Consider the following 24946-nt stretch of genomic DNA (forward strand, 5'->3'; position numbering starts at 1 on the left):
CATGAAGAAGTGCAGAGATGTTTCCCATGCAAGGGTGTAAAGGGTCTTTGAACTAACCAGCTAATTTATCAAATAAGTCACCCCACAGTTGACTAATAAATAATAATAGTTTAATCATAAGTAAAAATTTATAACAAAAATATATAATTATTGAAAAATAAATTATAATAAAAATATAATAAATATTGAAAAAATATATTAAGTTAATTAATAAATAGTTGAATTTCCGATAATACTTTTCAACAGCCGCAGACCGCAGAGTTTCCTATATACCGTCTTTATCCCCAAATTCTTTTATTCTGCTTTAATGGCGATTCAATGCTTTCAGAACCTCTAGCAACATCCCTAAATTCATCGACTTCTGCACTACTTACCGGAATGGTCGTTACATTTACTGCGACAACTCCGAGAAGATAAAATCATAAAAGAAATATGATGAACATGTACACAAAAACGACGGAAAAGACGGTATAGCGATACCAGAAGAAATCAGCATTTATGTGTATTAATTGTCAACTTAGACTTCTAGTTGGGAAGTTTTCAGGTAATTTTTGTTGAATCGACAACTAAGCTTCCATGTTTGATCATTTTTCTCCTCGGGGCTCCACTTTCCGGTTGGAATAGTTACAGCTTACAAGCTTAATTAGAAATGCCGAACTATATATTTCTGTTATGCTATACCTCCGTATGCAGTATCCAATATCCATGCATCTGAAATCCGGAAAGAAGCAAAAATAAAAATAAATAAAGAAATGTAAAAGGAATATATCTCCTTAGTCCTTACAAATGGAGCTCAGGCGCTAAAATGAAGACGAGGCGACTCAAAAGTTGGATTTTACTAAAAAGAGACCTAGTGCAAAAGTAAAGAGGAAAAGAGAAGCGCACCAAGCAAGAAAAGAGGAAAACAGAAAAGCTAATTTGGTTCGTCTTTTCACTTGTCAGTTTAGGTTCAGGGTAGAGTACTCAGTACTGATCCTACTGGATATAGTGGATACCCAACCCAAGCAATGGTGAGTGGTATGCTTCCGGTAAGGAGCATTTCATGAGTCATGACCAGAGGGGGAGAAAGCTACCCTTCACGCCTTCACGTGAAGTCATGATTAGAGAGGGAGAAAGCTACCCTTCGGCTGGTTCCAATCCCTCTCCCTGTTATTGCTCTTTGAGGTTGAATCTCTGCAATTTCCTCGTAAGAATTTCTACGGAGTAGGTTTCATTTGTCGGTGGATCTGGGTAAGTCCTCCGAATTTATTTGTCTTGTGTTTTTACATAGCTAGACTTTTTTTTATGCGTATAAAATACCAAGCATTCACGGCTCAAGCAACCTTTGTTTTATATATTCTTTCTCCTTCTCCCCACTTTTCCAGTTCTCCTTATTTTAAAAGTCGCACTGTAAGTGTAAATTTTAGCTACTATATGTGAGGACCAAATCCGATTTCTTCGCCTTTCGCCTTTTCCTTAAATGCATGATGGCTGCAAATTTGTCTCTCTTATTATAAGTCTTCGTCTTTTCCTTCGTCCTTAGAGGAAAAGAAATGAAAAATAAGAGCCTAGATCTCTTTGGAACCTGGAAGAGAGAAGAGATTTGTTGTGGATAGCCATTAGCCAGCCCTTACCCTTCTGATAAAATTTGGCGCGCTCTGTGATGTGATTCACTGATTCTCTCTCTCTCTCTCCAGCTTTTCAACCACCTATTTCGTGTCGTGGGCTATTCTTTTGTTTGGCATGACTGCTTTGTTATCGAGAATCTTCTTATCTTTGTAGTTTGTACCACGTGATTGTATCTTAAACGCTTTTTCTGTGTTTCTACTTTCTCCGAAAAAAGAAACCAATAAAGTAATAAAAAATTCCATTCAAAGAGATTCCTTGACAGTTTGTTTTTTCTCCATTTGATTGGCCAATGTTGAGCATTTGGGTCGGAGGCTGTAGTTCAATAGGAAGCAACAGTGACCTCCCAAATTCTATAGTCTATACCTGCCTAAACTACCACAGAAACGTATAATTAAATATTGGGCCAAAGAAGTTTGTCGGAAGAATTTTGACGCTCCTGAGATCAAGTTGTTTGGTGTTGGCTTTCTTCCATTCTTGCACTATCTTTTTGAACAAACTATTGGTAGTGGCTCCGTTTTGGACTCTTGTGCTTTATCCATTACTTGAAATTTGTTTTGTAAAAATATACAACAAATCGGTGAACATGAGAATGGTATGGACATCAAGTGGGAATTTATCGAGAAGAGGGCTCGGATGCTTCTTGTTTTTGTCTCCTCTGGCCATGTGAATCAAAGTAACGAGATTAGCCGAATTCATTAGTAGACGCTTTTTTCTTGGAGTTCCTCTGTCTCTGTTTTTTCATCTCATTTGTCCCGTCTATTCCACAAAAATGCTTCGGCTTTTCCATGCAGATCTGTAAGTACCGGTGGCCAGGAATAGAATCTAAGCGTGAAGGTCGAGTCCCCGTCAAGCCATGGATCTCGATTGTGGCAAGTGTTGGAGTACTTCCAAGGTTCATTCATCTCCTTTCTGGTTGAACTTCATTGCGCTTCACTTTAGTCTGATTATGATAATGAAATAGGTGCTACCTGTAAAAATCGTGTGCTTCTTACTTGAGCTTCCTTTAATCTGCTAGAAATATGATTTGGTTCACTAATAAGAAAATTGGGTGTTTATGTCTTTTTCTTACCACGTTAATGGTTCATTGAATTCCTTTTGCAGAAGGACTCTTGGAAGACAATTTTGTTGTTAGCTTATCAAAGTCTTGGTGTGGTCTATGGGGACCTGAGTATCTCCCCTCTGTATGTTTACAAGAGCACGTTTGCAGAAGACATTCATCATTCGAAGACGAATGAAGAGATTTTTGGCGTGCTATCTTTTGTCTTCTGGACTCTAACTCTAGTTCCTCTTTTCAAGTACGTCTTTGTGGTTCTTCGAGCCGATGACAATGGAGAGGGTAAATACCACAAGTCTGTTTAGAATTATTGTGAGAGTACTATAAATCTTCAATATTTTACAGATATAGTATTTGTTCCCCACTTATGCTTGTGCCTTCTGTACATGATTTGCAGGTGGAACTTTTGCTCTTTATTCTTTGATATGTAGGCACGCAAAAGTTAGCCTTCTGCCCAACAGGCAGGTTGCAGATGAAGCACTCTCTACATATAAATTAGAATCTCCTCCGGAGAAGAAAAACCGCTCAAGGGTGAAAATTTTGCTTGAGAAGCACAAATCCCTGCACACTGCTTTGTTAATATTAGTTCTGCTTGGTACCTGTATGGTAATTGGGGATGGATTGCTCACACCAGCCATTTCTGGTATTTGCTTCCCATGTTTTATGAGTTTATTCCTTATCTCTGCATCCTCTACCTTCCCTGACCAAATCTCTCTCTCTCTCTCTCTCTAGTTTTCTCAGCAGTTTCAGGCCTTGAGTTATCAATGTCCAAGGAACACCACCAGTGTAAGCTTGTCAAATCTCTAATTCTGGATATTTCCTTTTATCATTTTCTTTAATATATTTCATTGACAGTAGCAGCAGTCAGTGAATAAAACCTGTTCGCCTGATCTTACATGGAACTTATACTCTTTATTATGCATGCCTAGTAAATATAATCATGCCAATTTTTATTAAGAACTTCCTATCAATGAAACAAAACAGACTTGCATTGATTCTTTGCCCTAAACATTCTTTAACTTCCTGTTAGTTTCTCCCCTATCTATGAAATCTGGACATGGTATTTTGGTAATAAGAACTATTTGTTTCAATGTAGAAGGGGGAAACAATAAAATATCTTTTACTATTGCTTATCCATAAAAAAACAAGCATTTTTTCTGAATAAAAAGAAGAAATTTGTCAATAGCGTTATTAGTTTGAACAGGACAGAACATTTGTGTTTCAGATAACAAAGGGCTTTGATGCGGTGAATGGAAACTTTAGTCCATTCTGACTTCAAGATTGTCCCTTAGTAATTGTTGACTTTTTTGGATAAATTGATTTTAAACAATTAATGGGGAAGAATTCATATAAAAAAAAACAATTAATGGGAAAGAATGTATGTGTTTCATACAACCAGAAGTATGCTGCAGCAAGTGGTAGCTCTCTTTAAGGTAGGAAAGTGGGTAAGAGGGTCCACTTGGGTCCATCTGGACCAGTTAGTGAGAAAAGGCTTTAAAAAACAGGTTGAACTAGAGGGACTGACTAGTTGTCCAATTTGTTGTCTGAAATACACTATTCTTTGGTCCTATCTCCATCTCTTTCATGGTGGCCGGTATATGGAAAGTCAACTTTTGCTGAAAGCCCATTCTTACAAAGTGGAAAGTGCATCTTTGGTGCTGCTGCATATTGACAATATAAGTAATTATATGTGCTTTCATTTTTTATCCAAAACCAAAATATGAGTTATGGCGCATACAAAATATGCTTCCATTTCAGTGTCAGGTATCACAGGGAACTTCAGCATTGAACTTCTAATTGTCTAATCATTGCCACTATGTAACAATACTGTAGTACCAGTATGACACTTGAGGAAAACAGTCTAATCATCGGCTACAAGTTTTATTTAATGCATCTCAACGTTAACAAATTTGTGGTTATGTTCTCCATTGCAGATGCAGTGGTTCCGATCACATGCTTCATATTAGTGTGTCTATTTGCTCTTCAACACTATGGCACACATCGGGTCGGATTCATTTTTGCACCAATTGTGCTAACTTGGCTACTGTGCATCAGTGCTCTTGGCTTGTACAATATATTCCACTGGAACCCACATGTTTATCAGGCTCTTTCTCCATATTACATGTACAAGTTCTTAAAGAAAACAAGGAGAAGTGGCTGGATGTCTTTGGGTGGAATCTTATTGTGCATAACAGGTACTTTTTTTGTAATTTTCATAACATGTACATCTGAAATTGCATAACCAGAGATTCTGGTAATTCACGAAGGGAAAAAAGGCCATTACCCAATGTTGGTTCCGGTTATATGAGGTCTTGGGAAGGGTGGACTAGATATGGCCTAACCCTTGGCATTTTCTGCCCAAAGTGACCATTCTCAAACACAGGAATATGCCTAGTTTTAAAAGACTAGCACCCTTAAATCTTTGTTTTCATCATTGCAAGCAGTAGTTTGTATTTTCACTAGGAATATGCCTCGTTTAACAAAGATAGGATTACCCATATCAGTTCTCTCTATATATTGTGGTATAATATTGCATAGGCCATCTCCAACCCACCCATGGTGTTTCAGTATGGTTGTTGAATTTGCTACTTAAGGCATTTGAGTAGATTCTTGTTTCAATGTGAGTTAATTCACAAATTGGGATGAATTAATCATATTTTATAATTTCATTTTTAACCGCTTCAACTAAGGACCCACTTTTTATCATTAATAAATAAAACATTTTACCAGTTATCGTAATTATTTTTATCATTTTCTTTATCATGAATATCATCATCATCTAAGCCTTGTCCTGACTATATGAGGTTAGCTACATGAATCCTGTTTTACCATTCCATTCTGTTCAGTGCCATATCCATTATCAAATTATGGGCACTTAGATCCTTTAGTTATAAATACCAAGCTATTAAGTGTACAATGTAGATGTTGTTTGCAACTTTTATTTATTTGTCCACCATGTCTATGCAGTAATGGACCATGTTTCTGTCTAGTAATTTTGTCTTTAGATTCTCAATTTTTTTGGTTGATTTATTTAACAGGTGAATAGTTCAATTTTTGTACAAATATAATACAAATGAAGTGCCAATGATCCCTATGATATGTGGTTACAAATGCAGGCTCAGAGGCAATGTTTGCAGATCTTGGCCACTTCACTTACACTGCAATCCAGGTCATTTGATCATGACTAGGAAACCTCCCTCCCAAACTGATATATCAATTTGTTAGAATCTATTTCTTCTACCAAATTCTTACTGTATCCAACTGCAGATCGCATTTACATTCCTGGTTTATCCTGCACTTATTTTAGCGTACATGGGTCAAGCTGCATATTTGTCAAAGCATCATCATAACAGTTACAAGATTGGCTTTTACGTCTCTGTTCCAGGTATTCTTCTCTTCAAGCCTGAATATTACACCATTACTCAGAATATATCTGTTGTGAGATATGCAAATGGAGAAGAAAACACAAGATTTTACATGGTTCATTGTTTTGTGCCTATGTTAGATTCCCGTGAAATTTACTTTTCTCAATCAACTGTATACAATCATAGAGAACAAGTTGTTTTTGTCTATGATTGAATTAGTTTTCTTAAGGTTTTCTAATTTGGTTATAATTGAGAATAAACATGTACTGATGATACCCCTGTATGGACAATGTGTGCATACCATTTGGCTCCTAGAACGCTTTTAAGTTTTCTTGTTAAGTGGTCCTAATACAAAACGCCTTTCATCAGTATGATCTATATTTGGAAAACTAAATAGCCCAACGAGAAATTAGTGAGCACCAACTGGATATTCAATACTTCCCTATTCTTAAAATTCACCTTTCATTATTATATGCCACTTCCACCAGCATATAGTAAAACACAAATATCAGTTGCTTCAGTTGCAAAAGGCATTTTTTTAATCACTCTGGAATAAGAAAGCCAAATAAAATGCATCACAGTGGCTATTATCAGACTTGAACATGTATTCTATAACAGCAATATGGAGGTTAAAGGGCAGCCCAGTGCACGAGGCTCCCACCAATGTGGGATCTGGTGAGGGACAGAGTATGCAGCCTTAACCCCTGCACATACAGATACTCTGTTTCCAAGATTTGAACCCTGGTCACCCAGGTCACAATGGAGGTTGATATCAAAAAATAAGTGTCAATTATTACAGTCTGTACTATAACAATATTTGAGTTTGTTATTCGGTTGGCAGGGTCGGTAGGACACCTGTACCAATAATCACCACGTGGCACATTTAACACGTGTTTCTTCCTTGTATTTCTTGATTCTCGAGAACCTTCTCTTGTATCTATTTAAACTAAAGAAATGAAAATGCTTGACGCTTTTTTGCCTTTCTGCATTTTAGATGGTATCAGAGCCAAATTGCTCTGTTTTTGCAATTTCTGTTTAAACTCGTATGAGCCCGTCACCTTCAGTTCATTTCTTCAGTGGCATCCAACATTTCTACCAGAGGAATGATTGGAACTCCTTCAAATCTGGTGTTTGCATATTATCTTCACCCTTCAGACAACCCCGAAGCTATTCTAGTTTCCTGTCCACTGACCAAAGACAACTATGCAACATGGAGAAGAGCAATGTTGAATGCCCCGATGCTATTCTAGTTTCCTGTCCACTGACCAAAGACAACTATGCAACATGGAGAAGAGCAATGTTGAATGCTCTCAACGCTAAGCACAAGGTTGGATTCGTGGATGGATCAATTTCAAAACCCGAACCAGCTAATTATAGTGAATTTCTTGCCTGGTTCAAATCCAACTCCATGGTGATATCTTGGCTCTTTAATGCGTTAGCCAGTGATCTGCATGAAAGCATTGCCTATGCAGAGATAGCCAGAGATATTTTGAAGGATTTGGATGATCGATATTCACAAGGAAATGCTCCACGAGGCTTTGAACTGAAGCGAGACTTGTCTTTGCTTCGTCAAGAAAATTTGTCAGTTGCTATGTATTACACAAAACTCAAGAGTCTGTGGGGTGCTATCTTTGTATACTCGTCCACTCCGAATTGTTCATGCGGTGGTGCCATCAAAGTTATCTTGGATGAGAGAGAAAAGGAATGAGTCTACCAATTCCTCTTAGGACTCGGTGAACGATTTAACACCATAAGATTTAGTATTCTTACCATGAAACCACTGCCAAATGTCCACAAGGTCTATGCTCTTGTATCACAAGAAGAAAAACACCTCTCTTTAAGTGGTAGCAGACCACCAACCGTGGATAGTGCAGCCTTCTATGCAAGTGGATCTGGATCCAGGAATCCACAAAAACAGAAAGATTGGCCTCACCTTCGTTGTGATCATTGTAAAAAGATTGGGCATGTCAAGGCAAAATGCTATGAGCTTGTCGGCAATCCATCAGACTTGGAGACTAAGAATAAAACCAACAACAAAAACACTTCCAAGAAATAGTCGTCTGCCTCTAATCAGGCAACAACAAATACTCCATCAGAATCCCCAGTCCTGGCTTAACCATTGAGCAATACCGCCAACTAGTTAACTTTCTTGATGGTGAGAATCAGACCACCATTGCGACATCTGCATACTTTGCGGGTAAGATTTCTGGTTCAGTTAATCTTGTTAGTTCAAGATTCTGGCTCATTGACAGTGGAGCCTCGGATCACATGACTTGCCATGCTGAAGACACCACTGGACTAGATAATCATCACAATCTAGTTCTATTGCCCAATGGTACTCTTTTACCTGTTGATTCTAAACTGCAAGTGCCCTTGAATTCTGATATAACGTTAAAAGATGTGTTACACGTACCAGACTTCAAGTGTAACTTAATCTCAGTTAGCAGGATTACATCAGAATTAAACAGTGTCATAGTGTTCTTTCCCACATTCTACATTATGCAGGACCAAGCAACCAGGAAACTGATTGGGGTGGGTATCATGCATGATGGTCTTTACCACTTCTATACTGCACCCTCAACTACTCCAATAACTGTGGCCTTCAGTTCTTCTACCGCAGTGAATTCTCAGATATGGCATTCCAGATTGGGACATGCCTCCTATTCACGACTGTCAAAGATACCTAGTTTGAGGATTGTACCACCATTTAATAAATGTTGTGACACTTGTTTTAGAGCCAAACAAACAAGGCTTAGTTATCCTATTAGTAGCAGTAGCACATCTTCTTTGTTTGAAATAATCCATCGTGACATATGGGGTGGATATCATACCCCCTCTCACAGTGGTGCCCATTATTTCCTCACTATAGTTGATGATTTTTTTCGAGCTACCTGGGTGTATTTGTTTAAGCACAAGTTCAAAGCCAACCTACCAATTACATCCTGGGGAGAATGTGTACTCATTGCGGCACACATCATTAATTATTTGTCCAAACTTGAACTCTCGGGCAAGACTCCCTATGAAATACTCTTCCAAAGGCCACCCAACTATTATCATTTGAAGGTTTTCGGGTGCCTGTGTTATGCTCAGACTCTTTGCGGAGGACGTGACAAATTTGACTCAAGATCCATTAAATGCATGTTCGTTGGATATACATGGCCAAAATAGGGTTACAGACTTTACAGTCTTGAGACACCAATTCTTTGTGTCACATGATGTTTTTTTTTTTTTTTAAATCAGTCCCCTTACAATGCAACAACATTGCAAGATGCAAATGGATCAGATTCGGGCCCAGTCATACCACTGCCTGTCACAAATATAGACTCAGAACCATTGGAGCACAATTACACCCAACATTCCACTTCAACCATATCTGGAACTGAGAATACATTACAGTCCATCTCATCTATCCGATTTTGTTTGTCCTACCATTCGATACCCCATATCCAATTATTCCTCCAACAGTCCAAACATCCCATTTGAGCCCACCAGTTACTCTCAAGCCCAAAAACACTCATGTTGGAGAGAGGCGATGTAAATTGAACTAAATGCTCTTCAAGCTACCAACACTTGGACTCTTACAACATTCCCCCCCCCCCCCCCCAACACACACACAAGAAGGCTGGCTATTGGGTGAAAATGATTCTACAAAACCAAATTGAAACCAGATGGTTCAATTGAACAATTCAAAGTTCGTTTAGTGGCCAAAGGGTACACTCAAGCTGAACGAATTGACTACAGTGAAACTTATGCCTCGATTGCAAAGCTAGTGATAGTTTGTTGTTTACTTGCATTAGCTATGGCTCAAAAATGAGAAACCATCAAGTGGTTGTGAATAATGCCTTCTTGCATGGTGAACTCTGTGAAGAGATGTACATGACACCACCCCCGGGTCTGCTCAACTTCATTGGCCCGCGCGTGTGTTGCCTTAATAAGTCTATCTATGGATTCAAACAAGCCTCTCAAAATTGGTTTCATACATTAGTGCAGACCCTCAAACAACGGGGATTCACTCAGTCTATAGCTGACACCACTCTCTTTACATCCTTTAGTCACAACTCAGCTCTTGCTATTTTGGCTTATGTTGATGACTTACTCATCGTAGGTAGTGATCCTACTCAAATTGTAGCGTTGAAGCAATATCTCCAAAATTACTTCCCAATTAAGAATCTTGACCCACTAAAATATATTTTGGGCATCGAAAGTCTCAAGAACGGATGATGGCTTCTTCCTTTGTTAGAGAAAATATACACTTAACATACTCCAAAATGCTGACATGTTGGCTTGTAAGCCGTGTCCCTTCCCGATGGAGCAACAACATCGTCTTGAGCCAGATGCATGCCCACCCATTGATAATCTAGAATGCTACAAACGATTGGTTGGAAGGCTCATCTATTTGACCATTACCTCGGCTAGAAATAACATATGATGTACATATTTTAAGTCAATTCATGTGCAAACCATGTCAGTAGCATATGGATGCAGCTTTTAGGGTCCTTTGCTATTTGAAGTCATCCCCAAATCAAGGAATTCACCGCTCTACCAACAATGATCTGGTTTTGTGGGCCTAATGCGATTCTGATTGGGCAGGGTGTCCATTTATCCTACAATCCACTATAGGCTACTTCATCACTCTTGGCCATTCTCCCTTGTCATGGAAATCCAAGAAGCAATCTACACTATCCCGTTCCTCAATTGAAGCCAAATACCGTTCCATGGCAGCTGCCATCAGTGAACTTTTGTGGCTCCGTTGGCTGTTCATAGACTCAAACCTACAACATTCTCAATCCATGGAACTATACTGCGATAATAAGGCAGCATTCCACATAGCAGTGAATCCAATATTCCATGAGTGTACCAAGCACATTGAAATTGATTGCCACTTCATCAGGCATCATCTTCAATCAGGAATTATCGTCACTTCCCACCTTCCTACAAAGAGTCAACCAGCCAACATCTTCACTAAGGCACCGTTTGGTGCATTTTTTTGCGCGTTCTTTCGGCTTTTTACAAGCTGGGAAGACAGAAAATCGGTCTATTCCCATTTGGCACGCGGAAGATCTAGCTGCCAAAAGACGTGGTGCCGAAAAGACGCGCGAAGCCCATTTTGGGCTGATTTTAGGAAGCTCTAAATGAAGCTTCCCACGTCCTGAACGTTTTAATCTTGCACGGAAAGACTCAAAACGATGCACGGAAAGATGCGCGTCTACCGAACGGTCTTCGGGCTGCCCAGATCTTATGTCAAAAGCTCAATGTGTCTATTGACTGTTAGAGCTAGGAGAAGATCTTCTCAAAAATACTTGCCAAATGGACCCTAAGGCTCTAGGCAAGGATCAATTCATTGCAGCACTATCCAAGTTGGGCATTATTTGTAGCCATGCTCCAACTTGAGGAGGCATATTACAATCTGTACTGTAACAGTATTTGAGTTTGTTATTCGGTTGGCAGGGTCGGTAGGACACCTGTACTAGTAATCGCCACATGGCACATTTACCACATGTTTCTTCCTTGTATTTCTTGATTCTCGAGAACCTTCTCTTGTTTCTACTTAAACTGGAGAAATGAAAATGCTCAACACTTTTTTGCCTTTCTGCATTTTAGATCATTTGATATGACTTAGAGCTTTTTCTGGGTGACTAATGGGTTGTATCATCAATTTTGGTCTTGATTATAACCGAATTTTCTTGGCTGGTTGCAATTAGTAGTATCAGTTACATGCACTGGTTCACAGAGAGAAAAGGTCTAATGTTTGATTTTTTTTTTCACAGAAAGTGTGAGGTGGCCAGTGCTTATAGTAGCAATTCTTGCTTCTGTGGTGGGAAGCCAAGCGATCATCAGTGGAACATTCTCTATCATCAACCAGAGCCAGTCATTGGGTTGCTTCCCAAGGGTCAAGGTTGTCCATACCTCTGAAAAGATACATGGCCAGATCTACATCCCTGAGATCAACTGGATGCTCATGATCCTCTGTATTGCTGTGACCATTGGGTTCAGAGACACGAAGCACATTGGAAATGCATCAGGTACATGTCCATGTCACTAATATCTCATTCAGTTTTTTTCTTTATTCAAAATCCCCCCAATAAATTAATTGATGTTGTGCATCAAGATTTTGATGAACGTATGAAGTATAGCAAATTATTAGAAGTTTAGAATCTTATGTCCTGCCTCATTGTAACAGCTTTAAATGGTGGTACCTGGTTTTCTATCTTTCTTGGTCCAAAAGAAATTCATGGTTCTGTACAGAAAGATAGTCAAGCTGAATTGACTCAGCTTCCCCTAAGTTGACCGGTGATCTTTTAGTTAATATTTTAAAATTAAACTATGGAAGGGAGAAGTTAAGATGGAAGGGCCTAGATGCAATATATCTTGCAATGGGACTAGGTATTTCACTATTTACAAAGTAGAGAGGAAATGGGGAAAGGTAGAAACAGAAAAAAAGATTGAGAACAAGAAGGATATTAGTGTCTTAGTGTCATAATCCTTATTACTTGATTGGAGCTCACCAATGTAGACAGAAAATGGAGTCTCACTAGTGGAGGTAGATGGAGTTTCCCCATGCAGTGAGGGGCTTTTGGTTTAGGAGCAAAAAGAGATGTTGGAGACGAGGCAGACCCTTAATTACTATTGAGGGAGTACTTTGGAAAACAATACATCGATATAATTCTTTACTTTTATCACTATATGTCTACTTTTCAAAAAATATTATTATTAATGGAGATATCTTTCATCCTTTCACTGCTGACGGACAAGTTCTATTAAAATTGGGTGGGCCCAGAATAAAACCTGCTAAAAAAAGATTTTTTTTTTTCACAAATTTGACGAGTGGATAGTATATTGCAACTTAACAAGTCTTTACAGGCTAAGTAACCGTAGGTTGCAAAATAAGCTACTTCAGATTGAAATTTACAATAGAAACCGAAAGGCTACTAAAATACTTTACTTTCACAAAACTCTATTTCCAGTCTTTTGGTAAGCTGTAATTGGCTAAACCTCACACTGATTTTCAAAGCCAGTGACTTCTGCCCATGGACATAAACTTCTGAAGTTCACCTCTTCATTACATGTACTAATGCAATTTTCCTGCTATCTACTTGCAGGGCTGGCAGTGATGACAGTAATGCTAGTTACCACATGCCTCACTTCATTAGTCATTATCATCTGTTGGCATAAACCACCTATTTTGGCCCTTGGCTTTCTACTCTTCTTTGGAACAATTGAAGTCCTCTATTTCTCAGCTTCACTCATCAAATTCCGTGAGGGGGCCTGGCTTCCCATCCTCCTAGCTCTTTTTCTGATGACCATTATGTTTGTTTGGCATTATGCAACCATCAAGAAATATGAGTTTGATCTCCACAACAAGGTGTCCTTGGAGTGGCTCCTAGCCTTGGGTCCCAGCCTGGGCATTTCTAGAGTCCCTGGCATTGGCCTAGTGTACACTGATCTCACCTCTGGCATCCCTGCAAACTTCTCCCGCTTCGTCACTAACCTCCCTGCCTTCCATCGCGTCCTTGTCTTTGTGTGTGTCAAATCTGTACCTGTACCTTATGTGCCACCAGCTGAGCGTTATCTTGTGGGTCGTGTAGGTCCACCAGATCATAGGTCCTACAGATGCATTGTACGTTATGGGTACCGAGATGTTCATCAAGATGTAGACTCGTTTGAGTCTGAACTTGTTAATAGGCTGGCTGATTTCATCCGCTATGATGGATACAGGACCATGGGGGGGACTAATTCATGTATTGAGGATGATGGGTCCCGATCTGGTGAGTCAACAGGGGACTGTAGGCTGACGGTGATTGGAATGGTGGCATTCTCTGGTCCACCTGCTTACGAGATTGAGGAAAGTTTGCAGCCTGCAAGCGTGTCACTGGGGTTCCAGACAGTGGAGAGTGTAACAGATGTAATAGAGATGGAGCCTATAGGTGGTGTAGAGAGGAGGGTGAGGTTCGCCATTGACAGTGAATCGGAGACTGATACACGTTCTTACATGATGGATGCTGGTGTAGAGGAAGAGCTGGAAGAGCTTTTGGCAGCTCAACAAGCAGGAACAGCGTTCATCCTTGGACACTCGCATGTGAGAGCAAAGCAAGGATCATCACTGCTGAAGAAAATAGCGATTGATTTTGGGTACAATTTTCTAAGGAGGAATTGCCGGGGACCGGATGTAGCACTGAAGGTGCCACCAGTGTCTCTCCTTGAGGTTGGTATGGTGTACGTTGTATAGCCCCCGACTACAAAGTGTATCTGGTTTAGCATGCCAAGTTTCTGTGGTTAGAACCCAGCCAACCAGAGCGGTATATGTTGTAGAAAAATGATACTGATAAATTGCCAAGCTTATGGCAATAATAGCAAGGGGCAAAGAGCCTCTGGAATATTCATACACAGTTCTTAATGGTTGACACGTCTGTTGCAACTTGCCAACATGATTATTTAAATGGATCCTAACTGGTATAGGGCAGACTTTTAGGCTGTGCACAGAACTTTTCGTCTCTTATAGTTATTTTCTGTCAAACTAAATTACTCTTGTTAGTTGTTACAATTGGTTTTAGAAAAGGAAACATATGGCCGCAGGATTAGCCTCATCCAATATATAATCCATCTTCCATTGAGGTCTGTCATCTGTTTTTTTTATTCTCTTCTTAAAACTTTTTTGGCAAATCCTTTTCTAAAAGTCCACCTAGTTACTTTTTTGGTAAATATAAAAGGGAAAATTATTCATTCCCCCACCTCTCAAATTTGCCACTGTTTAGCTGCCTTTGGTTATATATTTATCTAATTTTCAGTTAATGTATGCAAACATGGTTTACATTTTAATTCACATTCATCTTGTTTGTTTGAAATCAGTGTAAAATTGTGGGCCCATTACTAAATGTTTCAACTATCTTATGCTCCAATGCAAAGTTAATTATCAAAAGAGCACAAAATTGTATATAAAAAAAAAGGTATAATAATGCTCTCTTCTCAAAGTACAAAAGTGTTGGAAAATATATTTTTGCTCTGATAATCATTACTTTTTTACGTATCAAACAAATACAAATCGGGGTACATAAATACCCTGATTTGGCGTTTATATCGCAAACAAACGGAGCCTTAATAACAGAATCCGACACAATTCAAGAGTTGTAGGTGGGTGATAAGTGGGGGTTTTGTAAAGTAAATAAAAAAAAAATTAAGGTGGGATAGATTATAATTTTCATAATATAAAAACCTCCCGAGGTTTTATTTTCACAAAAACCTCCCATGTAATGTAATTATGTAATATTGAAAAACCTGAAGTTACCTCCCTGTTGTGTTGTTATTTGTCTTGGACGGAAAACGGTGGCCTAATGCATTAGCTTTTCAAAAGTACCCATTTTAATCTTTTATATTATATTGATTCAGATGGAAATTTACTAAAATACACCAAAAAAAATCTCAGTTTTAATTAAAAAATTCCCCTAATCACATTAAGAAGGATAAAGTAATTTTGTTCTATAAAATGTTAGGCCTAATGAAGATTAAAAGGGCAAATCTGACATTTTGAATTATATTGAAGGATGTCCTAATAAGTTATAACCATAATTTTGTAACTTTTGAAATGTCCATTACTGAGACAAAGATGGAAGGGACGTGAAATTACATGGAATTTTGTTAAAGTGAAACCTCAAGGGAAGGGAGGGTATTATGATCGTCACTTCGTCCAAATGCCCTTTTGAAGTGTCCATTTTGGGCAAAGTTGCTTTGATTCTAGCATCCTTTTACCATCTTAGATATTTCAAAAACCCTAAAATACCCTTTTTAATTATTTGTAATATTATTGTGCACTCTTCCATTAATATTTTCAAAAATATTCTCGGTGTTTATCTTCAAACCAAAGATCTAGACCATTAATAGCCTCATAGCCAATCAACTGATCTTGAAAATCCAAGTGATGTGGAAAAGATTTGAAACTAAATATCCGGTCCACCACGGATCGATCAAGTGATTCCAAGTGTTGCACTAAATCTAAGTCATACAACCGATAAACCAAATCATCCCAAAGACGATAAGAAATCAAAATTATCTCTTAAGAACAATGAATTAATCCCAACCATCCAAATTATATACCAAGACTTCAATCAATTTAGTCTGGCCAGCCAAAGCAATCAACCCAAGAATCCATGCTTCCAAAACGGTCTTTATCTTAAGAGTGATGAATTAATTATGACCATCCAAGAATGCAACAATATTAGATCTCAGCCATTCAATTAATGCATGAAATTTTCTTAAAAAAATCAGGTGAAAATGATGTATCAAATAAAAAAATAAAATAAAATAAAGATTGTGAAGAGGCATCAAAACAGCACATCAAGGTAATTTTGGAATACATTAGGTTAAAGCTGAAACCTCATACCTTCACTTGGATGGCAAAGTGCCAACTTGATGATTGTTAAGGTCTCCTGCTGCTAGTGGTTATAGTGAAAACTTGGGAGCAAGAAGAAGATCTTAACTTAGATGAAATTAATCCATTATTCTTGGAAACCATATGAAGGCCTAGATTTTTTAGATGAATTGGTGGATGCCCTTGATTTGTTGAAATCTCGATATATTACTTGGATAGATGAGATCAGTTGACTGATCCAAGGAAACCACTTTGATGGCATAGATCCTTGTAGAGATACTGGTCATCGATCAGTTGGTCAAGTCAATCAAACATGCCACTCATTGTTTTTACTATGAAACAAGGGTTCACAGGGCCCCCAAATCAGGGGGGGGGGTATTTGGAGTTTACCCCGTTTCTTTGTTGTGTATATGTGGATGTGGTGCAGCTTTGACCCGGGGAGAGGTGCGATAAACTAGAGCAAGTTAGTAGGTCTCATGTGGGATCCACTGACTTTCACTTACATGGAGAGTCTGCACTTCCATGAGTTTCTAACTAATGCGTCATCATCATCATCGCCTCTTTTGCTAATTTTGGTCAGTTATGCTTCTTGAATGGTAGGGAAGGCTGGTCCAAAATTAAACTAAGATATTTGGTTTACGGTTTATGATTTAGAACAAACCGAATTGGGAATTACACAGTTTGGTTTAATTAGATTTGGCGTTTTGAAGTTTGAACGTATGATGAAGAATCGACTTCATGGCTTTTGGGTTAGTAGCAATAATAGCAGGTGCTATTCAAGCCAGCCAGTGGAAGTTGGGCTATAGAGTGTTTTATCAGATTAAAATTTAACAAAAAGTGTCCGGTTGAAGGATTTTAGTGGCAATTTTTTAATTTGCGGTTGGCAGTTGCGGCTGGGATTTCATTTTCAAGCACAAGATGATGATTTGGCGTTGGCAAATGGCAAATTCTGGTCCACTAGATGTGTTTGCTTCTTCCGTAGGACCGACCATGGAAAGAACGGAACGGTCTGGTCCTATTCAGTATTCACGGTGGATGACAATTGACAAGCCCAGCAGCCAAGGTCGTTAGGTTGTTGCAATTGCAATATGCATGTGGACAAACAAGAGAACACAGGCTTGCAGCTTCATGCTTTATTATACGCCACAGATTCCCATTCTACTTCTCTACATTACAACAGTACTGGTTTATTCCCTTTGCTTCATATCACTGGTTTTGCCCCATGTTACTTTTTCCATGATGATGATGATGATGATATTTTGTACTTACTGTGATCAATCAAGTTCAAAGGCAACAGCCCAGCCACCTCTTGTTGTTTCAACAGGTTAAATAGGGGGCCACGTTCGGCGTCGTACACCACTACAATTCCACCATCTCATGTTTCCTTATACACACACATATATATATATATATATATATATATATATGTGGCGACTCTTCCATCTCATAACCAAAACAAGCACCGTTCTGTGCTTAAAGAATTTAACAAGCAAGAAGCGGGGCGGGATGAAGGCTCTTCCATTGTCGTCTTCGCAAAACTATTGCCCTCCAATTTTAGGGGGTCTCCAAACCCAGTACAGGGTGAAGCGCTCTAACTTGAGAGGCGTTTGGGCTAAACTGGATGACAAGGGCAAGAAAGAAGAAGGCAAGAAGAGTAATAAGCAATCTTTGTTTGGGAGTGTGACGGAAGCTCTAGATTTCTCTCAAGTTAGATCCGTCGAGGATGCCCAACTTCTCGAGGAAGCGAGAGAAGCCACAAGGTCTGGAGGAAGGATGACTAGGGAACAGGTAAGCCCCAATAAGGATTCATCCGTTCCTTCTTACATGTGTATGTCTATATGTCTGTTATTTCTTAACATGTAATGCAGCTGTTGAGTTGTTCAGTCTTCAGAGAATCAGAATTCAGCTTCTGTATGTCTACAATATTTTCCGTCGATCCATTATCTTTCCTTCTTGACAAATACAGCAACTTAATATTTCCTGCAGTACGGAGCTCTTAGACGTAAAATTGGCGGGACATACAAGGATTTCTTCAAGTCCTACGTCGACGGTAAATCCTACCCAACCCATAACTTGTGCCTTGTCTCATATGGTTTAGGTTTTCTTCAAATCCCAATCGAATTATTAGTGTAAAGCGTCGTATGTTTTCAAAATATTTTTCTTTGATCTAAAGTCACAACATAATATGTTCTTCCCGTCTTTCATTTTGAAATTGATAGAGTATTTCAAATTTGCAGCATCAATTTTTTAGATATAATAAAGCCCTGTTTCTGGAAAGTATTTGCACAGCAGCTACAAGTAATTTGTTTATAAAATTGTCTGATGCAAATAATAATATAATAACAAGTGTTTATGCCCTTTTTGAGGGTCGTGCTTGGACTTTTTTTTGGCTTCCTGTAATCCTGTTTCTTTTATATTCATTTTTTATTTCTGCCGTGGGTTGTTTCCCCTGTGCAACTTACCCTATTATTTATGTTTTAGTGACGATGCTTTGATTTGTCTTTTTGTTTTTGGCTCTGTTACGTTGTCCTGGAATTTAGTGGATGGGCAATATGTAGAAGATGGTTGGGTTGATAAAACGTGCAAGATCTGCAAGAAAGATACCAAAGGTGAAGCAAGGCAAGTGGACAAGCTCGGAAGATATGTTCATGTTGCCTGTTTGGAGAAGAAAACCAAATCAGGCAATTTCTTTACCAAGCTCTTCTCAATTTAAAAAAAAAAAGGTACACATTCAAGGAATTTTTCTTTTTTCCTTCTCTTGTTTCTGGAATCTAAAGTTTATGATGATAAATATAGCAGGAAATCTTTATTTATTGGAGAATGGCCTTTTTTTACATTGTTTTTTTCCTGCACATCATATGCTGAACTGAACATATTCAAGGCCCAGCATGTGCATTGTAAAGAGATAGCTAAGCTAGGGGCATACATACCAACCACATAATTGTTTCATACACAGCAATGCGACAACAGTATCTTATGCCTTTAATTGACCATGTTTATGTTAAGTCTTAGTTGCTGATCACCTTCCTCGCAAATTAAACCTTGGAGCCAATTTTGGCAATACTGATGAGCTGAGAAAGAGTTGACAATTCTGGAAAAAACAACATTGAAATTGAATTCGATGATGGTTGGGTACTAAATCAGCCTGGTTTTTAATTGCTATACAAGAAGAAGGGCAGCATACAGAGCATCCTTTAATTAGTTCTCCATTTCCAAGACAATACCTTTGCTTGTACACCAAAATCTTTGCAAACATAAGAACATATATACACATTCATCATTTGCCAATAATGGAATTGTTGGGGTTCCTCAAAAGCTGCTTTACAAGTAAGAAAATTGCAATTGAGAGAGAAGAGATGCACTCAGATACCACACCAACAGCCAACAACAAAAACGGAGCCAACATCTGAAAGTTTGGCATTTATGGGTTTCCTTCCCCCCCTACGACCCGCCCAAACCCAATCTATAACAAAACCAAACTACCAAAATTAGCAAATGCTCCTTCTTCCATCCAAAATTCTAAACTCTAAAGACTAAAAAGATGGTTCGACATTTACTAATTAATTAGTACTAGGAATTCATCCTGGACAGGTAAACCCGAGACCTAATCACATCCTCCCCAACTCTGAAACCAGGTGTCACCATGAACCCAACCCTGAGACTTCCATTTTCTCCCTCCACCAGCACCTGTGCATCCTCCTCATCCTTAACCACACTCTCCATATAGACCTCCGAGAATTCGCTTCCTCTCCCGACCCCAAAAATCTCTGCTTTAGGTTTAACTGATGCAGCCAGCCCTTGCACGATCCAAACCCACTTCGCCATTTTCATGAACGCCCGGTAGAATGGGGTCCTTGGGTGCTTCCCACTCAACACGAATGTCCTCTGATCCAGATTTCCGAAGAATGACGCCTCCATTTCTGAATGCACTACCAACGGGTACTTCAGTCTGCAGAACTTTGCAAAAGTAGAATTTGGGTCTTCTACCAAAGCATCAAACGGGTCTTTAAACCTTGCAATCTCATCCACATTTTGGGGCTGGTGCTGGATGGAAAATCCATGGAACATTCGTCTAGAGAGATAGGCTTCGAATGCATACTTCTTGTGAGACCTCTTCGAGTAAACTATTGATTCTTCAATCGAGTCCGCTGCACGGTCGAGATTCCAACCAGACGCTTTCATGAAACCGATCAGTGGCTTCGCAAAATCATGAATGGATTCCGACGCGGCCTTGAGAGCATCTGACAAAGAACTTGGGGAGAAGTTCCTACCTTTCCGAGCATTTTCTTCCTGGAAATCTTTCTGCTTGAGCTTCTCACTCAGATCGGTATTCTTTCGATCCGATGTCTCCAGCTCTTGCTGTAGCTGGAGGATTACAGAATCTTGAGCTTCGACCTGTGACTGCAACTTACGTAACGTTTTCTCGCGATCTCGAATCTCAGCAAGCAAGAGACAATCCGAAGAAGACGGAACAGATTTGGATTTACTTACTTTCTTCTCCTTGTAAGAGCGCTTGATATCCGAAAGTGCTTTGAGTTTACAGACGACAAGGTCATCGGCAGCTCTGATTTTCTCAGGATCATATGGAATGTGAGCTTCTTGAAGGTGAATGTAAGCTAGTTTGAGGGCTGAAATGGTATCGAAAAGCTTGGGTATCACAGTGAGGATAGAGTCTTGGGGGGGCCTGCCTAGGGTTTCTTCAATGGGCTGGGGATGGATTTTCTGGAAATCGTATTCCGCCTCTTCGGTAGCATCGCTGCTGTCTTCGGTTGCAGGACCATTGTTGCCGTGGTGGTGATTAGGGGTTTCACCGGGGAAGACCCCAATGGATTTCAACCTGCAAACCTTGGCAAATCTATAGACAATGTCTGAAATGTTAGAAGAAGGTTTAACAGGCTTTGTTGCAGAGTCCATTGGCTGAAAATCTTTGCAAGAGAATGTAAGCAGATAACGTGGGCCTGAACGATGCAACTGGGATTCTGCTTCTAGAATCATACCAAAAGGGACTGAGAAAATCAATTGAAGTCCTCAACGAAATGCGGGATTCCCGCTCAAATGCCTTGTTATGAAAACATTAAAGATCCAACTTACAAACAAGCGCCCCAAAAATATTCATTTATTTCTTTTCGACCTCATCAGTTCGACATTTCCAAAACACGTTCGTTCATATAAACATATATAATAAAACCCAGATTTAAACATTCATGGTAATTGGTTTCTTTTCCTTGTAGAAATCTAGACGGTTCGAGGCTTCGAAGCTTGGCACAGTTTAATTAAAGATCAATTCTTTTGTCAGTTCAAAGAAAAAAAATAAATAAAAAGCATAGAATCGGACCATCAAACGACGCACTTAACACTGCATTGGAAATGCTTAGTTATAATTTTACAGCTTAAAACACCTAGATTTCCGGTCCGGAACTTCTTCGATCTGAGAAAACAAGAGCTTGTTGCTCTACAACTCTAACGACAAACCGTGTTCCGGAAGAGCAAATACAATACTAAAAAGGATCAGGTTTTCACCAGGGGAAAAAAGAAACAGATAACAAATAGAGTGGGGGGGAATTCGAGATCTAATCTGAAAAATCCTCACTTGCGATTTTAGAAACCCAATGGCTTTGTAATTTGAAAGTCTCCTGTAACTCTTTCTGAAAAAAAAAAAAAAAAAAAAGGAAAAGGAAAAGCAGTGACTTAGGTTTAAAAATCCCAACAGTGTCAGAATCTAAGAGTTGATTATAAGAAAAGGGAGTCGGGGGGTTGCAGCGAACTACAGAAAATCTGTCTGAATCTTAGAAAGTAAATGCCAAAGTGGTGTAGGAAGAGTTTCGGTCAGATGATGGAGCTTTCGTGATTTGAATGGCCGCGAAGGATGAACTTCACCGTCCGTCCGTCCGTCGAAGAAGGAACAACTCTGATGCGCTGAAACGACAGTCTCCCGCTCCTCTCTCTCTCTGGGAGACTGATGAGTGACGTTGAGATTGATTCCCTTTTGTTTCCTGATTGTTGGTATTGGTAAGGTTTACTGCCGCGCCCAAAAAAAGATGGGATGGCGAAATGCATGGAAAAAGACGCCCATGAACCCAGATATTGTGCAGAGTGATTTAATAATGGCCGCAGATTTTGAATTCCTCTTCTCCCCCTGTTCCCTTGTTGGACGTTGAGACAGAGTTGGATGTTTAAAAAAAGTGCCGCACGCGAAGGAAGGAAAGGGAATTGCCAAACTTCTGTTTCTGCGATTTCTGCCACAGCTCCTGTCTGTCAGTCGTGTTGTCATGTTCGAGGCAAAGTGTTCCCTTTCAAATTTTCAAATCATTAAAATGATAATGCACATATGGCAACATTATATAATGATGATTCGTATTAGGAACACCACATAGCTGCCGTTCCTTCATGTTAGTGTTTGGCTGGACAGCTTATTATACTGAAACACGTATTATGTATACCAACTCAACGGTCATCCACTCTCAGCCATCGGAGATCGGACCACTTTCAGCTCCTAGGACAGGGATATGCTACCCACTGCACTCTCCCAACGATGTCCCATGCAGATGCAGCCCTGCAGCTGTACATTGTCAATATCTCCTTGTCATTCATGAATTTACATCTGCGTCTTACACCACATCCCAACCGTCTATTGGAATCATCTCCCAATGCCTAATTACGGGAGATATTCCCAATGCGCGTAGAGATATGCATGTGAGCCGCCTACCGGACGCATATGCGAGCTCGTCATCGATGTTCAGACCTGTTCATGGGTCGACCCGGGTTGGATTCAGGCCGGACTTCGTATGTATCAAAAGAATATATTCGGGCCTGAGCTCGGCCGTTATATAAAGCTCGAAACCTGGGTTCAAGCCCGAGTTCGGCCAAAATTTTGAAAACAGAATTTTTTTTATCCAATAAAAAAATGTTTGATTTATATTAAAAATATTTAAAACTAAAAAATAATAAATATCTCATTATTATTAAAAGAAAAAAGAACAAAAAGAATATATTGCATATATAATTTTTATTAAATAAAAGGGATTGCCTAGAATAAGAGCTGGAAGGAGTTTTGGCATCATGGTCAATGTTATTCTATTACAATCTCCAACCACAAAAGTTGTTTGGTTTGGCTCTTTACCAAAACGTGGTATGGATGAGTTGTATCCCTGGCTTTAGCTGATTATCTATACATGCGGTGGGCTGAAGAAATTCAGGATAATCATATTCATCACTTTCCTTTCATTATGCAGCAGTTCTCTTGTGCAATATAATATATGGCAGAGATGCATAGTGCTTTCAAAATAAACCATTTAAAGCCCACTTTGTGCAGCTTTTCATCTGGGCATATTCTGTGCATTCTGGTATTATATATCTCAGTTAGAGGATGGAGCAAGCTTCCCGTCGTTGGTTCTAGTACTGGTGCAGGTTTGATTATACGTGTCCATCACGATGAGCTTATATATTTAGCCGTGCCATTTCACTACGACTAATGTCATCTCTAGAAGTAGAAGCCCCTCGGCAATGTGGGTGTGGGAGGGCCTCCCTCTATGGCGTATCCATACGCTGATAAATAACTGCATTTCTATTGAGGAGGGCCCGCCTTCCTCAATGTAACTGCTCATTCTCTAGCCCAAACACTCTTTTATCTTTTTCTAGGTCATATAATTGGTCGTCGCCTCCTTCATTTCTATCGTCTGTACTCACTCGCGATAAGCTTTTATGTCGCTTTGCCCTTTTTAATACTTTTTTTTTCGCTTCAATATATATATATATATATATATATATATATTTGATGTCGCTCAATTCGAGGTAATGTATGAATTGAAGATGACAATTAGATAGTCCTTTTTGTCAAGGCGGGGTCTAGTTTTATGGACGAGACCGCACTTCAAGACCTGTAATCAAGGATGAAGTCAGAAGCCCGAGGAGTTATCCCCAATTAAGTATTCTGACTCTCAAGTCAGTATGAGGGGGTGGATGACCGGGCCAAACTACAGGGATGATGGTCCCGGCTAATTAGTAGAATGGGTGCAAGAAATTGGAAGTTCCTTTTATCTTGAGAATGAAATACTTTTTTATAGCTAGAGGGTTCGTATCCTGTACGGAGTAGGGTTATAGGGAAATCGTGACAGCTTTCCCCACTGAGGTTACAAGGGGTAGAGTCCTACTACTCGACAGAGTTGTCTTCCCATCCTTATCCGCTAGGCGAGCTTATCCGTGAGGTGCATAGCTGACATGGTCAACGAGATCATGGTAATGTCGTAGCTCAATCGGACATCGCCAACATGGCCAAGCTGTGATAGATGGTCGTAGGCCTCTGGGCCAGTTCAGCTATGTCGCCAACAATATTAATAATATAATAACTAAAAATGATTTTCATGTACAAATAAATATGTTAACTTCTATGGTGCTGGAAAAGTTATGGAACGTGAAAATAGTAAAAAACTTTAGCCCGTCAGAAACCCATATAAATTTAATCGTTTTTGGTACCAACACCTTAGTGGGTCACTCTATAAACATATAAGGCCCCATTTGGTTTGCAGTGATAGGGGTTTGGAATCGGAATTGGAATGA

General features: G+C 39.3%; 3 protein-coding genes across 4 annotated transcripts; 2 read left to right on the plus strand and 1 right to left on the minus strand.

Moving 5' to 3' along the window:
- Positions 1 to 553: 553 nt before the first annotated feature.
- Positions 554 to 14490, plus strand: LOC148868056 (potassium transporter 2-like). 2 transcript variants are annotated; one of them, XM_088968850.1, is made up of 10 exons: positions 554 to 1230; positions 2400 to 2500; positions 2710 to 2944; positions 3060 to 3305; positions 3395 to 3448; positions 4597 to 4857; positions 5779 to 5831; positions 5930 to 6047; positions 11796 to 12050; positions 13128 to 14490. In XM_088968850.1, the coding sequence occupies exons 2-10, from the start codon at positions 2462 to 2464 to the stop codon at positions 14252 to 14254; spliced, it is 2388 nt and encodes a 795-aa protein (XP_088824976.1). In that variant the 5' UTR covers positions 554 to 1230; positions 2400 to 2461; the 3' UTR covers positions 14255 to 14490. The 2 variants fall into 2 exon arrangements, with proteins under 2 accessions (XP_088824976.1, XP_088824977.1); XM_088968851.1 differs by lacking the exon at positions 554 to 1230 and adding an exon at positions 1366 to 2281.
- A 2738-nt stretch (positions 14491 to 17228) lies between these two features.
- On the plus strand, positions 17229 to 19203 carry LOC148868057 (potassium transporter). The gene is made up of 3 exons (XM_088968852.1): positions 17229 to 18178; positions 18377 to 18440; positions 18931 to 19203. Exons 1-3 carry the CDS (start codon positions 17768 to 17770, stop codon positions 19101 to 19103), a joined length of 648 nt encoding a protein of 215 aa, XP_088824978.1. The 5' UTR covers positions 17229 to 17767; the 3' UTR covers positions 19104 to 19203.
- A 757-nt stretch (positions 19204 to 19960) lies between these two features.
- Positions 19961 to 21385, minus strand: LOC148868058 (protein GRAVITROPIC IN THE LIGHT 1-like). Its single transcript, XM_088968260.1, has one exon. The coding sequence runs from the start codon at positions 21383 to 21385 to the stop codon at positions 19961 to 19963; it is 1425 nt and encodes a 474-aa protein (XP_088824386.1).
- Positions 21386 to 24946: the final 3561 nt, after the last annotated feature.

This window comes from Nelumbo lutea, chromosome 2 (genome assembly GCF_056320005.1).
Source record: "Nelumbo lutea isolate HS-2025 chromosome 2, American lotus-T2T, whole genome shotgun sequence".
NCBI lineage: Eukaryota > Viridiplantae > Streptophyta > Magnoliopsida > Proteales > Nelumbonaceae > Nelumbo > Nelumbo lutea.

Coding starts and splice junctions, on each gene's coding strand:
- LOC148868056 (XM_088968850.1), top strand. CDS start 2,462: ATGGATCTCGATTGTGGCAAGTGTTGGAGTACTTCCAAG. Junction 3,306..3,394: donor GCTCACACCAGCCATTTCTG/GTATTTGCTTCC, acceptor CTCTCTCTCTAG/TTTTCTCAGCAGTTTCAGGC. Junction 3,449..4,596: donor GTCCAAGGAACACCACCAGT/GTAAGCTTGTCA, acceptor TCTCCATTGCAG/ATGCAGTGGTTCCGATCACA.
- LOC148868057 (XM_088968852.1), top strand. CDS start 17,768: ATGTTTCCTTATACACACACATATATATATATATATATATATATATAT. Junction 18,179..18,376: donor GAAGGATGACTAGGGAACAG/GTAAGCCCCAAT, acceptor TATTTCCTGCAG/TACGGAGCTCTTAGACGTAA. Junction 18,441..18,930: donor CTTCAAGTCCTACGTCGACG/GTAAATCCTACC, acceptor CCTGGAATTTAG/TGGATGGGCAATATGTAGAA.
- LOC148868058 (XM_088968260.1), bottom strand. CDS start 21,385: ATGATTCTAGAAGCAGAATCCCAGTTGCATCGTTCAGGCCCACGTTAT.